At 31.3% G+C, this 18,378-nt stretch overlaps 2 protein-coding genes across 5 annotated transcripts in view; one reads left to right on the top strand and one right to left on the bottom strand.

The window, feature by feature from the left end:
- Positions 1–16,817, top strand: part of LOC114334651 (IQ and ubiquitin-like domain-containing protein) — a 57,682-nt gene extending 40,865 nt beyond the window's left edge. For both annotated transcript variants that reach the window (XM_028284741.2, XM_028284742.2), the window contains exons 7-9: positions 953–1,289; positions 9,541–9,879; positions 16,440–16,817. In XM_028284741.2, the coding sequence (XP_028140542.2) occupies positions 953–1,289; positions 9,541–9,879; positions 16,440–16,758 (995 nt within the window). In that variant the 3' untranslated portion in view covers positions 16,759–16,817. The remainder of the gene's footprint in view (positions 1–952; positions 1,290–9,540; positions 9,880–16,439) is intronic.
- LOC114334652 (kelch-like protein 26) overlaps positions 1–18,378 on the bottom strand; it is a 297,957-nt gene that overhangs the window by 160,544 nt on the left and 119,035 nt on the right. The window lies entirely within an intron of this gene.

The raw sequence follows: 18,378 nt of genomic DNA, 5'->3' as shown, positions 1-18,378 counted from the left end.
AAATATAAATATATAACTTACCCAGAACCATCAGAATGAGGTTTAGGGAGATATGTGGTTTACCAACAGAACAAGTACCAGTCGTAACACCAGGAACTTCAGATCGCTGTGCTGTTTGTGATTGGAAGAAAAATAGAAAAACAAAGTTTTACTGCCAAATATGTTCAAAATATCTGTGTTTGGAACACCATTGTTCCAATGAATGTGACACCATTGTGTATTTCATGTTTTAAAAACGTTAATTAATTTTTATAACTTTTTTTGTTACTACAATTACTCTTTATTTTTAATTTTTTTGTGTATTGAATTAAGATCTAAAGTTCTTAGTAAACAAATTTAACCATATTCAATTTTTTTTTCACTTCCAAAGTTTTTGTATATACATATAAATGGATAACAATGAAAATTATTAAATTTTTGATTAAAGTAATATAATGTGAACACAAACGCATATCTACAAAATTATATGATCATATATTCATTAAATAATTTAATCGTACACAATTTTGCAAAAAAAATAATTTTAAAACACTGCTGACCCATATTTTTGGACCCGGTCTCCTGCACCGTGCGCGAGTATCCGATCACAAAAAGTTGGCGCGAGTAACAAAAGGTTAACCTTTAACAAGTTATAATCAAAAAACCAAGAAAAAAAATCGAATTTTTCCTTCATTTTTTGACATTTTGATTATTTAAACAATGTTCCGGACCTTTTTGAGTGGGAGGATAACTCAAATATTATTATATGAGTTATTTTCAAGCAATTTCTGCAAAAAAATGAGTCACCTCGCAACATCCAAATGTACTAATATTTTTACAGATGCGCCCTGGTCTAAACTTTTTTTATATTGTGTCCTATAAATAATAAAAAAGTGATATTATAAAAAGTTCTTTTTTATAAAAGTGTAATTATTTAAATTGTTATACTTTTAGCGGGCTTTTACTTTTTTAGGTGATCCCATTGATTGGTACAGTACGTACAAAAGCCTACACATATTTATGGATACTCTGGAAACACAGAAGGGGCGACAATATTTCGAGCTTTACCAAAAATTGACGAAAAATGATCTTAGTGTCAGACAAAAACTCAACGTATATATGGAGGTAAAACAGTACATTCAGGATCATCAATGTCACGAGAGCGAACTACTGAATGATCTCATTGATAGAGTTTGCCAACTGTTAGCAAGAGGAGTAAGCGAAAAACAACTTAAGGGATTAGAGAAGAGGATAGAAGCTGGTGTTTTGCATCATTTCAAGCTAATTGAATGCAATGAGAATGTTACCAGGTAATAATATGCATTAGCACTCTTATACATGGTGATGCAGATAAAGTGCCAATTGGAAATATCTCTTAAAAGAGAACTTAAGGTAACTGAATCATGAAAATTGGAATTAAGGGGTTTTGAAGAGTGGACTTCTTCTTAACGTGCGCTATCAAGTCCCCTTGACGTTGGCGATTAACATGGCGAAACTGTCTCTGTCTCGAGCTATTCTAAATATTTGCTCTGCTTTCTTTATACCCGTCCACTCCCTGATATTCTTCAACCAAGAGGCCTGTTTTCTACCAATTCCTCTGCGTCCTTCGATTTTACTCATCATAATAAGTTGAAGAATATTATATCGGTCTCCCCTTACTACGTATCCAAAACAGGCCATCTTTCTACATTTAATATTATCAATCAGCTCGCGAGTAGCATTTGCTCTCTTAAGGACTGCCTCCAAACGATTAATGGTGGATATTTTTAATGTCCATGATTCGACACCGTATAAGAGGACTGACCAAATGTAACATTTAATCATACGCTTTCGAAGTTGAAGTTGCAAGTTATCATTATAGAAGAATAACCTTATTTTTAAAAATGTTGTGCGGGCTATCTCGATTCTACATTTTATCTCTTTATCTAGATCTAGTTGTTCAGTAATATGGCAACCAAGATATTTAAAACTGGGTACTCTTTGAATTATATGACCATCAACATATAACCGTGAATCTTGATGTGTTAAACTGCTAAACACCATGTATTTTGTTTTCCAACAGTTTATGTTTAGGCCAAACTCTCTTCCCACTGTGCCGATGACATTTAAAAGACATTGCAATCCATTCATGTCATGAGACAGAGATGATAAATATCTCTAACATAAATATTTGTTAACAGAGAACTTAAGGTAACTGAATCATGAAAATTGGAATTAAGGGGTTTTGAAGAGTGGACTATTTAATGAAAAAATGTTCATCTATTTGCTACTTCCTGTTATACCGGAAGTTGATTATAACTTCGTTTTTTTTAGTGGGACACCCTGTATATTTTACATTTTTGGATGCTCCTGGATGTGATCTTTCTTAAAATATCAGGTTTTGTAATATTATACAGGGTAGTTTATAAGACAATTACGTTTTTTTATTAATTTCGTAGCAACATTCACACCCTTTAGAGTTGTAGTGATTTGACATCAAAAACTCTATTTATGTTCGAGGATTTTTAATATAGTCTACTATTGTTAAAAATTATGAATATAGCATACTCGGAATGAGTATCCTCAGTTGTATTACTTACTTACTTACTTACTTAATCAATAGACCCATTTGTACCTTTCGGTGTTGGGCCGTTTATCATACAATTCATTAAATTACAATATTTTACAATCTTCTGAGTTGTCCTAGCTCTTAACGAACTTTCTCCATTCCTTCCTATTGGATGCCATCTGTGTTGCTTCCTGCCAAGTCTTACCCTTACTCTGCAGTATCTGCGAGATGTCACTGTTCCATTATTTAATGGTTCTTCCTCTTCTGTTCTTCCCTATTGGTTTGGCGTCCCACACTCTTTTTACTTGTCTATTATTGTCCATCCGGGTTAGATGTCCGAACCATGCCAATTTTTTCTCCTTGATTGAGTCGAGTATCGGTTTGATTTTGAGTCTTTCCTTATTTCTTCATTTCTGATTCTATCAGTTCTTTTTACTCCGATCGTTCTTCTGAGGTACTTCATCTCTGCTGCCTGAATTCTGCTCTGATGTCTTTTGTTTAATATCCAATTTTCTGCTCCATATGTCACCGTAGGTCTATTGGGACCGTGCAAGTTCGGCAAAGCGACCTCTATTTCTACGCTCTATACTTTTATTCGCACTTTTAATTATATTGGCCAATTATATTAGTCCTGGTTGCTGGATAATTGTCAAGACCATAGTCCAAAAAAATAATAAGAAGAAAAAAATAAGATGCAGGTTATGTTTAGCAAACGTAAACAATTGTATGTAGTAAATAAAATCAGTTATTAAAATGCAGTATTGCAAGCAAAATACAATTAATTAAATTTACCTTTATATAATAATTGCATATCATATCAATATTGTGGAGCAATATATAATTTTTCTAAGTCAATGACAGAAGGTATGAAATATACGTCAATTTGACAATTTCAATTGACAATATGAATTATTTAAGATAGTTGCAATATTTCTCCGCGACTCGCGCACGGTCGTTTTTCGTTTCCCTTTCCAAGTACTTGCACACCGCGAATACGCTGTGAGCTCGTACGTAGAGGGGATATTTACAAATTCGCGAGCGCCAGTAGTGACAAGTCTGTAAACCTTTACCGAAAATTTGACATAAATGTCAAAGTGATTAATTTAAAATTAAAATTAAAAACATTAATTATAAAAAATATTAGTTGGTCAAAGCTGTGGTATATATTTTTACCTTAAATATACTAACGTTTTAAATACTGAATTTAAGTTTTTTTTAATGTTCCGTAATATGTAATTATAAATTAATATATTAATCTTAGCGCCATCTACACGATAATTGTAAAAGTATCCGAAGTAAGAAATTCATATTTTATCAATAGAACGTCAAAATGATTAGCAAAATCTTAAAAAAATCGATTACAATTTAATTACTTTTTTGCGTTGTAAATATTAAGCGATAACAATTAAATAATAAATTTTAAAATTACCGGTAAAAGTTGAATTAGTAGCCGCTAGGAGCGACACCAGCGAAGCTCAGAGCGTATATATTGTTTTGTATATTGTCATATTGGTCTTTGTTGATATTTCTTTGTTATTAAGGAATCCTCTATTTTTTTTTTTTTTTTTATTATTTAATGGCATAGACATTAGTCATTCAGCCAGTTGCAATAAACAAAATACAATCCTAATCCTAATACAAAATAAACAGAAACAATATATACAAACACAATAAATAATACAATACAATAATAATACAATAAAAACAATAATGGAACTCTGATAAAGTGATAAAACATTTATGACAAAAAAAAGATGCAAATCTGAACTTAAATCATAAAAAATCTCATGCCCGCGTACAAATCTTATAGGACTGTGCGTGTATCTGACAAGAAATCTATAATGATATTGTATATTTGTTGTGAGCCTGTAGCCAGCAAAGACTGTATATTGAATGGTGCATGCATATCAAGTTGAATTAAATTTTTATAGAGAGAGTTTGAATGCTGTTGAAACTTAGTACATTCAAAAAAGATATGATCAAGATCACCCTGCTTTCCGCAATGTTTGCAATTATTGTCTTCAATCACATTTATTTTATATAAATGACTTGGATAGCAAGCATGCCCAAAACGTAATCGATTTATAGTTGTTATATATTTACGTGGAGCTTTAAAACTCTTAAACCATGTATTTTGTGGAATCACTGGTTGTAAAGTGGTGTATCTTGTGGGGTTTGTTAAGCAGTAAAGATTCCATTGATCTTTCCATATCGATAGTTGGTTTCTTTTAAAAATAGTAATAACATCTGATACACATAAAGAATATGACAATAAAGTGCCTGATGTTATACTGGATTTGGCTAAGTAGTCTACATACTCATTATCTTTGAGTCCAATATGTGCCTTAACCCAAATAAATTTTATATTGAAGCCAGAGTCTTCTAACTGCTTTAACATATCCTTTATTAAAAATAATCCTCTATTTAGTGCTTGGAATAGTTTTCCTGTGTTTTCCATTCTGTTGTTAAGATCGTCCTCGATGTCTCCTTTGTTGTTGATTACTGTTCCTAAGTATTTGTATGAATTTGTCTGTATTATTTTTTGTTGGTCTATCATTACTTCTATTTGATCTTCCGTCCCTTGTTTCCTTGATATTTTCATTATCTGAGTCTTCTCTTTGTTTACGTTTAAGTTGTATTTGCTTGCTTCTAGGTTCCATTTCTCTAAGTTGTATTTCAGTTTTTCTGCTGTTTCCGCAATTAATACTATGTCGTCTGCAAATACACACATCTCAGCGTTTATCATTTGCATTCTGTTCCAACCGATGCAGTATTTCTTGAAGGTTTTCTTACATTCTTTCACTATCTCATCTATTACATTTATGAATAGCACTGGGCTGAGACTTCCCCCTTGTCTAACTCCTTGAGTTGTTTCAAATGGTTCTGACTGTATATTTAATATTCTTACTGTATTTGTTGTTTTCATGTATATACTCTTTGTTGCTTCTGTCAGTCCTTCACTTACTTGCTTCTTCTTTAGGCTTTCCCATATATCTTTTCTTTTGACTGAGTCGAATGCTTTTTCCATGTCTATAAAGCTCAGATATATTTCTCCATTTTTCTTTAATTCTTTTTCTATTACTTGTTGCATGGTGAATATATGGTCTTGTGTGTTGTGTCCTTTCCTGAATCCACTTTGTACGTCCTCTAATTTATTTTCTATTTCTTTTCGGATTTTTCTTTCTATTATGGTTTCGTATACTTTTGCTGCTACACATAGGAGCGATATACCTCTATAGTACCTCAGTTTTATTAAATGTATTTTAGTATTGTAATGAAATGATATTTTATGGTACTCTTTTGAATTTTTTTGACTTGGTACTTTCTTTCCACCTTTTTCTAGACCTTCTCCCATCTGGCCTTTCGCAAAACACATTTTTTATAAGGCGATTGTCGTTACTACATATAGCCAGGGAGGTAGTGTCAAATTTGACCGGAGCATTTTAGCATGGCTGCTTTCTTTTTATTTAGTTAGGTATTCCAAAGATTATTAACAAATGATGTGTCAGCTGGCCCAAAACGGGGGATTTTAGATAAGAAAAGGTAAAATATGAAACTTGATGGAAAAACGCTACAACTTATGTCAAATATTTATCTACGTGACTTACAACTCTTAATAGCCTTGCTGACTTCTCTCCTAGCTTTCACTCAGGCAATCCGGGTTCAAATCCTGGCGTTGAATTTTTTTTTTGTTTTTAAAATTGACATTTTATTTTGAAAAATAATTATTTTTATAATACCACGTTTGTATTATTTATACGAGACAATATAAAAAAATTTGTATGTCTTTTATAGAATTATGCATAGAACTTATGAAATAGAACTATGCATTTGATCATAAATATTATGATTGCCTTAATAAGCAAAGTTGTTGTAAATGAACCCCTGAAGCTTCCTGAGTGAGTACGACCAATCTAAGTGAAAAAGGTGGTTGCCCTCCCCACCCCTCCCGACATTTTTTTTATTTTTTGGACAAACTGTTTTTTCTTAATCTAATATGATGTAGAACCAAAAGACACATACAACCCTAATTTTTCACTTTTTTATCACCAACCCCCATTTTTTAATAGCAATCTAAATATTTCCCTGTTCTCTATAATAGGTATATAAAAATGGATGTTTGTCTGTATGAGGAGCGATCAATCAAAACGCAATAAATCCTGTTTTTTAGAATTTGAGTTAAATTAATATTAAATAGCTTTGTCATGAAATATATCCAGTGGTTACAGCCAATTCCTTCCAAACGCAATATATCCAATAGAAAATAGCTACCGAAAGTGTACAAATCAATCAAAACACAATAAATCCAGTATTCCGCTGAATAACGCCCTTATTATAAAAATAAATATTTTTCAAAATAAAATGTCAATTTTAAAAACAAAAAAAATTTCAACGCCAGGATTTGAACCCGGATTGCCTGAGTGAAAGCTAGGAGAGAAGTCAGCAAGGCTATTAAGAGTTGTAAGTCAGGTAGATAAATATTTGACATAATACTGAATGGGTTGCATGTGAGAGTTCATTTTAAATGAAGTAAAAGACAGACGTACTCTCAATAATTTGAGAGAGTACGTCTTGTCTTTAGTTCATTTATTTGACATAAGTTGTAGCGTTTTTCCATCAAGTTTCATATTTTACCTTTTCTTGTCTAAAATCCCCGGTTTTGGGCCAGCTGACACATCATTTGTTAATAAGCTTTGGAATACCTAACTAAATAAAAAGAAAGCAGCCATGCTAAAATGCTCCGGTCAAATTTGACACTACCTCCCTGGCTAATATCACATGCCCTGCGCATCTGAGTCTATTGGTCTTTATATATCTGACTAGATTTTCCTTTCCGAATAAACTCTAATTCGTTATTGTATCTGCGCCTCCATTAGTTTGTCACGCTGCTGTCTCAGAAAGGGCCATACATCATTCGAAGGATTTTACGTTCCCCCACCAGCAATTTATTTACGTCTCTTTTTGTTAGCGTCCATGTTTCGCCTCTATACGCGACTGCTGATTGTATTATGTACGATCTTATATATCTGGATTTTTGCACCTCGTGAAAGAAGTTTTGAGTTCATTAGATCTTGCATTGCCAAAAAGATCCATTTCCTGCCATATTCGCGTTTCAACTTCTCGATCTATTTTGTTGTTATTATTTTTGCTTCCAGATATTTAAATTCTTTAACCACTTCGAAGTTATAATCGTTTATTTATATCGTTAATTAATCGTTATTTATTAATCGTTTATTATATTTGGCCTTATACGACGTTCTTGTTTTGAGACGACCATGTATTTTGTAATTAACTATTTTGATTGAGAAATAAGCCACAATTAAATAAAAAAAAATAAGTCAGGAAATAAAATTCGAAATTATTTATCCCCTGAGCTTTTTAAGTTGAAAAAAATAAAGCATAACAGAGTGGCGAAATACTCGACAAGGGAAATCTAAAATTGCATTTCACGTCCTGTCATTCACCGTGATAATAATTTTATCGAATTATTTCCTTTAATATCCACAAAAGTGAATAACGTATAAACTAAAAGAAAAGAAAATATGGTTAAGATTTGATTACATTACAGAGCCTCTACTAGGTGCTTATACGTATTTCGGAATAACCGTTTCCTCATCGGAGAACCTGGGTAGAGGCACTGAACTGCAATCAAATCCTTTCATCCTTTCGGGGTAATTATCAGTAGTAATTGCACAAGAGCTCTAAAATTCTATATTAATTTTAGAGATCGAGTGCAATTTGTTGCGATTATTTCATGAATAAAACTGTTCAAAACCAAAATTTTATTGTAATTTATTTATGTAAGTACAAAATTAGTACAATTAAACACACAGTTGTTATAAATATTTTACGGTTGAAAGTCATCACTTTTATAATTTTTAAAACATTAATTGTCATTAATGTCACTGAATGTATTTTTTCATAGCAACGAAGAGCATCTGACGTAATATACTTGACGACGGGAAATTATCAAAAATTATCAGTCTAATTTAGATTTCTGTAGCTTTCTATTGACCAGAATCTCCTATGAATGAAATAATCAAAATAATTACCAAGGATGCTACTAGCACCATCTATGAATCGAAAGTCAAATAAGTCAGGAAATAAAATTCGAAATTATTTATCCTCTGAGCTTTTTAAGTTGGAAAAAATAAAGTGTAACAGAGTGGCGAAATACTCGACAAGGGAAATCTAAAATTGCATTTCACGTCCTGCCATTCACCGTGATAATAATTTTTAAAATTATTATCAGGGTGAATGATAGGACGTAAAATGGCGAAATACTCGACAAGGAAAATCTAAAATTGCATTTCACGTCCTGTCATTCACCGTGGTAATAATTTGAAAAATTTCGCCACTCTGTTATGCTTTATTTTTTCCAACTTAAAAAGCTCAGAGGATAAATAATTTCGAATTTTATTTCCTGACTTATTTGACTTTCGATTCATAGATGGCGCTAGTAGCATCCTTGGAAATTATTTTGATAATTACCCCGAAATGATGAAAGGATTTGATTGCAGTTCAGTGCCTCTACCCAGGTGCTCCGATGAGGAAACGGTCATTCCGAAATACGTATAAACACATAGTAGAGGCTCTGTACTGTAATCAAATCTGAACCATCTTTTCTTTTATAAAAAAAATTTCATTAACGTTTCGACGCCCAAATCGTATGTCGTCAAAATACAAAATATTACTAAATTAAACAAAAATGTTGTTGCTTAGTAAAAAAATCTTCTAATAATTTATTTAATCTGACTCATTTATATCGGCAATTCAGACATTTATTATACATTTTAAAGTAGAAGACTTTAAAATGATATTGCCAATATTTATGAGTTGCGTATTTTGTTTTGTTATGTCTTCCATCACTTCCCAATTTTCAATAAAAAACAAAAATCATAACTTAGAACTATCTCCACAATATTTTGAAGTTATCTCTGTTTCTTTGGCTTCCTCACTCTTTTTTTCTATCTCAATGTGTATTATTTCAAAATTTAAATATTTGTTATCAGGCATCTGTTGAATAAAGAAGAGCTGAGAATGGAAAAGAATCTACAATACTGCCCTAGATGTCAAAAATTCAAGACAATCGAGGATTTCAAACTGACAGCTAGAACGGAAAAGCTACGCATCTGCCGCACCTGCAAGTGGTTGGATAAAGCCGATGAACCTTGGGTAGATCTATCGCCTTATAGGTTTATCTTAAAGCAAATCAGGAATTACGAGAGATTACATCACGCTGTAACGTCAGTAGTTTTTATACTGCAAGATATAGATATTCACCATATTACTGTACAGATTTGGCATGGGCATTCTGCGCTGTCAGAGTGCAATGACATCTACCAATTAAGGTAAGTAATGGAATTTTTTCAACGATAACACCATAATTCTGGGAGTCTCCATAGTGTTCTATTCGAATAATAAATTTAACAAAATAAACCAAATTTCTCCACAGACAGGTTAACTCAACTAACAAAAAACAATACCTGGCCTAGCAGTTAAAATGGAACTGGGCAGGAGAGATAGAAAGAATGGAAGAAAACCGTTGGAAAAAGCAAATGACTGGTCACGAATGGATGCAAAAAACAACAAACACAAATACATAGACACACCTAAGGAAAGCTTACGTACGACGATGAATGGAAAGCTGCTGATGATCTAAAACTTTCTTTTGACTGTTGAAGAGATTCGCAATAACACTAACTATACCAAGGCATACCCGTAGAAAATAATTTTGAAATGTCTTGATCAATTAAATCTAAAAATATTAGGAGCCAAAGAGAAGTAAACGAATTGAGAGAATCAAATAAGCAGACATTTATTCGGTGCAATAATAGATTGATTGGTCCAAAAGTAATTCATCAAGGTGTACCGCAAGGCTCTGTGCTACGAGAAGTGCGTTAACAACTTCCTGAGCTTCCTCCAAAAGCTCAGGAAGTTGTTAAAGCACTTCAAAAAATAAAGAAAGGGAAAGGAGTTGGACCAGATGATATGTTTTAGGAAGTGTGGACAGCATTAGGAGAGACAAGAGCAAGTTGGCTAACAGGTGTATTCAATAGACTTATAGAAGTTGGACAAATGCCAGAAGAATGGAGAAGCAATATATTAGTACCTGTTTACAAAACAAGGGAGATATACAACAATGCACAAACTACAAGGCCGTAAAATTACTTAGTCACACCATGAAAATATGGGAAAGAGTAATTGATAGACGGATACGTAAAGAAATCGAAATATCCGATAAACAATTTGGTTTTATACAGGGCAGGTCAACCAAAGATGCAATTTTAATTATAAGGCAGTTGATAAAAAAATACAGGAATAAAGAAACAAACGCTCAATATGGTATTCATTGATCTTGAGAAAGCATATGATAGAGTTCCTCGGGGGATTTTGTGGTGGGCACTAAATAAGAAAAGAGTCCCCGGTGAATATGTAAATATTGTGAAATCTATGTATGAGGGAGTAACAAATATACTAAAATCACAATAAAGATGCACTAGAAATAACCAAACCAAGATACGTTGAATGTTACGAGGAGCACTCTCGATTCATGATTTACAATGTATATCCACTGTAAATTATGATTTTGGAGTATCCTTGTAACATTCAACGTATCTTGGTTTGTTTATTTCTAGTACATCTTTATTGTGATTGTAGTATAGTGTTAACAGAGGTATGGGAGAGACTGATAAATTTCATACGAAAGTGGGATAGCACCTAGGCTCGGTGCTTATTCCTTATTTATTCTCATCAGTTTTAGATCAGATAACAGCGAAACTACAGGGTAACATTCCCTGGTGCTTAATGTATGCTGATGATGTGTTGATGGATAATAATGAAGGCGACTTAAAACAAAAACTGGAACAGTGGAGACATGCTCTTGAGGAAAAAGTTTAAAACTTAGTAGGACAAAGGCAGAGTATTTGGAATGTTCGTTTAAATATGGAGTTACTACAAAATGATACGTTTGGAATGTTCGTTTAAATATGGAGTTACTACAAATAAAATGATACGTTTGGATGGTTAAATGATTGTGAAAAGTTCATTAAGAGTAAAATTAAGATAAAATTTTTTAATTTTTTGTGAAAAAAATGCATGTTTTAAAGCCGTTTTTCATGCATAACTCAAAAACTATAAATTATTTATAAAAGGTTTTCATTACCAAGATTGTAAATAAAAAATCGAATAAATTACTTGAAAACTCAATTCCTTACTTGAGTACTCAAATCTAAGAATCCAAGCTTAAATAACGGGAAAACTATTCATTTTTTTTAAAACTATTCATTTTTAAAAAATGGGAAAGTTGGCTAGAAAAAAACAATAAATTATCACAAACACAATTTGGATTTCGAAAAAATCATTCTACTGTGGAAGCATTATCACAAACACAATTTGGATTTCGAAAAAATCATTCTACTGTGGAAGCAGTGAGCCATTTGGTAACAGATATCAATTTAGCGTTTACGAAAAATTCTTCAGTAATAGCTCTTTTATTAGATGTCGAAGCAGCATACGACAACGTTAATTTAAATATACTATATAACAAAATGATACAAATAGGTCTGCCAGAATGTTTCTGTCAAAAAATAATAAAATTGTATGACTGTAGAAAAATTTATATATCGGTAAATAATAACACATTTGGTCCAAGACTAGCGATGGGTGGTTTACCTCAAGGAGGAATATTAAGCCCTTTGTTATATTTAATTTACACTTCTGATATAGAAAAAAATTTAAACTCAACAAAAATTTTACAATTTGTAGATGATATAGTTATTTATCAAGAAAACAATAAAATAGAAAATGCAGTCAAATCCATTGAAGAAGGAGACAAACATATTAAAATATGGAGTGAATTACATGGACTAAATATATCTGATTCCAAAACCAACTTATGTATTTTTACAAGAAAACGAAAAGAGATACCCAATCACATCTTAATAATAGCTATTTGTATAACAAGGGAGGAAAGGGCTACTTTTCCTCCCGAGAATGAAGTTTACTGCCCGACGCGTAGCGGAGGGCAGTAATCATTCAAGGGAGGAAAAGGCACTTTACTCCCATGTTATACATATGGTTTTTCCACCTTCCTCAAATAACAAGTCATGTTTTCATTTTTACTTAATTTATTTATGTAACTAACCAACAAAATTTATTACAACTAAAGCTAACAAGTACGTACAATAATGGTACAATATAACTGTCAACTGTCAAATATAAGTCAAATTAATAATGTAAACATTGTTAAATCAAAATAACAATTTACTGTTTTTTACCATTCTGCAAAATACAGAGTGTTTTATAAATAAACGTTAAAATGTATAGAAACTTACGTAATAGAAAATAGATATTGTACAGGGCGTCAATGGAATGAAATACCATGACGTCACTTTTACTTTTCCTCCCTAGGGAGGAAAAGTACAACTTTGCTCCCTACAATCAGGTCCGGAAAAGTATACTTTCGGTAGAGGTAGGTGGAAAACAATATATCCTATCCTGTACAAAGTTATGTTAAATTCTGAAGCTATTTCCTTGTGGCATTTTTATGATTAATTATTTATATGGGAAATAAGCCACAATTAAAATGAAAAAAATTTTTTTTTCATTTTAATTGTGGCTTATTTCCCATATAAATAATTAGTTATGTTAAATATTTGGGTATTACTCTGGATAGACAGCTTCTCTGGAAAGAACATATAGACCATATAGTTAAAAAAACAGAAAAAGGCATAAACCTTCTTCGATTCGTATCACACGTTAGGGAGCAGATCCAAATATTTCTTTGTTGTTATTTAAAAATAATATAAGAGCTATATTCGACTACGAATCAATATTATACAGTGACGCATCACAGTGTCATTTAAATAAAATAGACAAAATCATTAATAAATCCCTTAGATTGTGTATAGGAGCCCTAAGAAGTACACCGATAAATAATCTACAAGTTGAATGCTGTGAAATACCGATGGATATAAGACGAAAAAAACTTGGCATCAGCCTTTTAGTTAAATTGTATGAAAAAAGGCAAGTTTAATTTCCAAAATACATCAACTGTTTTTAGCAGACTTGACAGAAAAATATTGGATTAAAAAGAAAACTCTAAATATAGTAGATTTATATTAAAAAATGATAATATATGATAAACAACTTTATAAATATGACATACACCCAAATTATAATATCGACTTTAATACTATGGAACAAGTTCAGGTACGCTTTTTAAGGGACTATAGCAATTTGCCTCTATCTTTAAGAAAATTAGTGTTTATCTCCGACAGTTCACAAATGTTCAAAGATTATTGTATGCTATATACATATGCATAAAAAAATATTGAAGGTGTGGGGTGTGCCTATTGGGATAGCAGTAATAAAATTAGTAAAATGTTTAAACTAAATTTTATTATATTATGAGTATATACACAGCTGAATTAATAACGATAATGGAAGCACTAAAATATTTATCTAATATAAATCATTAAGTTTACAATTTTTAGTGACAGTAAAAGTTCTCTTAGTAAAATTAGTGCTATAAATCCTAAAGCAAAAGTGAACTACATTGAATTATATATCATAAATAAAATTAAAGAACTTCAGCAACAAGGAAAGTCTGTTAGGTTGGCATGGGTTGAAAGCCACTGTGGAATAACTGGAAATGAAATGGTAGATGAATTGGCTAAAAACGCGGTGACACAAGGAGTATTAACCCATTATCTTTGTACGCCAAAAGATATTGAATCAAATTCATTCAAAGAGATTAAGAAAGAATGGAAAGAAAGGTATATTGATGAAAACGTAAATACAGGAAACCACTACAGATCAATCAGAAACTATATAACGGATAAACCTTGGTTTTCTAAAATGGAGTCGACAAAAGATATGACAAGAACCATATGCAGAATGAGATTTGACCACTGTCTTACTCCATCATATTTATTTAAAATTAATATAGCTGATAGTCCACAATGTATTTGTGGACAGTTGGGCAATCTACAACACAAAATTTTGACCTGTTCTGTTATCTCTAATAAAGTTAATATGTTTTTAAATTCACTGTATTCTTTGACTGCTGTCCACCATCCCATTAATTTTAATTATTTATTAACATTAGAAAATAATGAGTTGGTATACCGACTATTGTATAAACATATTTTAGATATTAAGCTTAAATTGTAATTGTAAAATATAGAGTATTTCTTGTAAATTGTTATATGTTAAAAGAAAAAGAAAAGAAAAGAAAAAAAAGAAAAAGAAAAGAAATATAAAAAAAATAATAAAAAAAATAAAAAAAAAATAAAAAAAAAATAAAAAAAACAAAAAAAAAGAAAGAAAAAATATAAAAAAGATGTATATAAAAAAAAAAGAAAAAAAATATATAATAATTAAAAAAATATAAAAAAAATATGTAGATAAAAATGAATGACGAACTTGGACAGTCCATAGTAAAATAGTTTTCGAATTAAGTAGAGGGCTAAAGAAGAATGTTGCAGTTTTTGCTGTGGAACTCTGAGAACATCATTTAGAAAAAAATAAATAAAAAAAAATATATCAAAAATTATTAAAAAAAATACAAAAATAATTATTTATTAGTAGAATTGTTTATTATATTAGTATTAGTTTTAGGATAAGATACGAAGAAATGACTAATAAAATAAAACATAGTAAAATTGGCGAATGGATTTAGTGTCCGCAGTCATATAAACCCAAACAAACAACAACTATTCATTTTATAAAATATACTTACTGAACACTTACTCAGGAATATCCTATCAAATGAGCTCCACAAGAAGTTGATAGCATCAAAATTAAGCAATTTATGATGACAATAAGAGAACCCTTTCGAATTTTTTAGGAAAAAGTGAAAAATTAAACATACGCCATTTCTACAAATTTTTATTTTTATTTCTATTTTAGCATAAGTAATGACCTCAAAAATTTTGACCGCTTTAGAATGCATATTTTTGAAAAAAAATCCTTTAAAAAAGAGAATCTTTAAAATTTTTGTAATTTTCATTTTCTTTTGATCATAACTCCAAAAATACTAGATATACGTAAAAGATGATATTATAATAATATACAACTCAATTTTAGATTTTTTTTATTACATATTTAACTTTTTTTTGTAGGATATAAAATAACCGATATAGAAACGTTTAAAGCCTAAATTTTACTGGGAGAACGATGTAACTAGGCCCTTTAACCTTGTCTCTTAAAAAAATAAAGACTTTAAAAGATTAAATTCGATATAACTTTATAGCCCTTGAAATTATCTTTAAAATGGTTTTTAGATGAACCTAATATCATAAAAATCAACGGAATTATTCTAAAAAAACAATAACATTTTTTTGGAAAAAATTTTGGAGCATAAATTAAAAAAATATATAGCATAATTTTTGATGCAATCATCTTTTCTGGAGCTCATTTTATAGGTATTTATGAGTACCTTGACAATGTTTCGTATGTATATAATATGTTATACAAAGTATCGTTTTACCGTTACTTAAGCTTGAATACCGAAAAAAATATACACATTCAATTATCTATGTATAACTAACTCACTTTGAATTAATATTAAAAGGTTTGTCAAGTAAGGAATTTATTCAATTCTTTATTAGATATCCTTAATTTTGGTAGTAACAACTTTTTTGTGCATCTATCGAGTTATGGGATATTTTTAATAAAATAATTTTTACCCCCGAGAAGGGGTGGCATCCACACAGGGTAAAAGCGCAAGTTGAGACCATGCCACTTTTGTTCCTTGAGGTATCCCCTAATTACTCACCAATTTTATTATTTATTTTGTTTAGTTGACCTTTTTTATTTAGTCATCGTATCTATCGTTATTCTTTACAATAATGATACAGGATTTTTTGACTTCTGTATTATTCTTTTTACAAAATACTGTTTTCAGATTGGTCCGTTGGGACATGCACAAAGAATGGGCTCCCTGGAACTGCATCCTTCTTACAGCCGAAGAGGCCAAAGCTCACTTGAAAGTTACATCATTAGACCAAGTATACGAAGAAGAATTCATAAATCACGTAACTAACAAACATCTGCTCGCCAGAAGACATTTCCCCCAACTAAAAACTTTCGACAGGTTCTTTACTAAGATGGCCGACGGAGATATAAGGCTTGATGAAAATTCCGAGTATTACAATAAACCAAAGATGGAATGTCTGGAAATGGAAGGGTATTGTTGTAACAAGTTTACATGTGACATGTTCTAGTTTACACTTAAGTAGATGAGATGTAAGAAATAGTTAATAATAAAAGAGTAAATAATTGACTTTTAGATAAAATTCTTTTTACAGTGTTAGCCAAAAGTTTCCTCCCCTCGTATATTTTGAACGGTTATCATGGTGCCCACGATCACTGCTACGGCACGTCATCTTCTGGAGTTTCGAAGGTTTTCTTCTTGAATACATGCAAATAGATTACTTGGAGGTTTTTGAGGTAGCTGAATACGAATACACCATCAGAACCAACCTCTGGACCACCTGGTGCCCAATGACACTGTTAAGGCATGGTAACTTTTGGAGTTTGGAGGGTTTTTGGGCACCCGGTGCACCGGAGATCGGTTCTGATAGCGTATTCTTGTTCAGCGACCACAAAATCCCACTGAGTAATCTTTTTGCATCAATTTAGTGCCGAAAAGCCTCGAAACTTCAGATGACGTACCTTAGCAGTAAACCTTGGTACCAGGTGCTCCGGTGGTCGGTTCTGATGGCGTATTCGTCTTCAGCGACCCCAAAAAATCCCCGAGCAACAAAATATGCCCATTTTTACACTTATTTTGACATGTTTATGCACTTTTTGATGCATTTTATTCACTTTAAAACGCAACTATGCATTTCCACCCATTTTTCTATATAGTCCATTCTTTCACGGTTTTTGCTCTAAATTTTAAAGAACCGCTTGGTTTAACATGAAATTTGGCATACGTATAGCTTACATGTCAAAGAAAAAAAGTGATATTGTGCCGATGTGTGCTTTTGCCCTGGGGGTGACTTTCACCCCCTCTTGGGGGTGAAAAAATATATGTCCAAAATAAGTCCGGAAATGGGTAAACTGACTAATTTTAAGTAACTTTTGTTCTATAGAGCTTTTTCGCCACGTCAACACTTTTTGAGTTATTTGCGAGTGAATATGTTCATTTTTCAACAAAATAACCACATTTTTTCACGGTTTTTCGCAAATAACTCAAAAAGTAAGTATTTTGTCGAAAAAAACGTTCTTAGCAAAAATATAGCACATAAAAAAGTAAAAAAAAATGGTGTACGCGTTAGGTCTCTGGATCTCGTAGAACCAGAGTTATAGCCAATGAAAAATAGATTCATATTCACCAAATTTCAAATAGCATATTTCGACGTGAAATATCCAAAAAATTAAGCACTTTTTGCGGAAAACCTATTATAACTTTTTTAAAGTGTTTAAAAAAAGCTTTATTTCTGTTTTTACAAAAAGTTTGTAGCATTAAATTTAAGCAAGTTACGCTCAAAATAAAGTTGGTCCCTTTTGTTTTTGCAAAAAAAAATCGGGAAGACCACCCCCTAATTAGCAACTTAAATGAAATTAATCGTTACCGCTCCACAAATTATTTTACTTATGTTGTGTTTATATGATCTGTAAGTTTGATCGAGTCAAAGTGCTTATTTTTGAAACAATTTGGTTTCAAAGTAAAATTTTTAAAAATTTAAATTTTGAAAAATATGCTTTTTTTCAAAATAACTTGAAAATTGTTAGATATACCAAAAATCTCGAAAAACAAAAAGTCAGATTTGCTTTTCTGAATATCATGTATTTTTTTTGTTTTTTTGTTAGACAAAAATTGATTAAGATTTGGTGTT

The sequence above is a fragment of the Diabrotica virgifera genome, chromosome 7, assembly GCF_917563875.1.
Source record: "Diabrotica virgifera virgifera chromosome 7, PGI_DIABVI_V3a".
Lineage (NCBI taxonomy): Eukaryota > Metazoa > Arthropoda > Insecta > Coleoptera > Chrysomelidae > Diabrotica > Diabrotica virgifera.
This window is presented reverse-complemented; position numbering and strand designations above follow the sequence as displayed.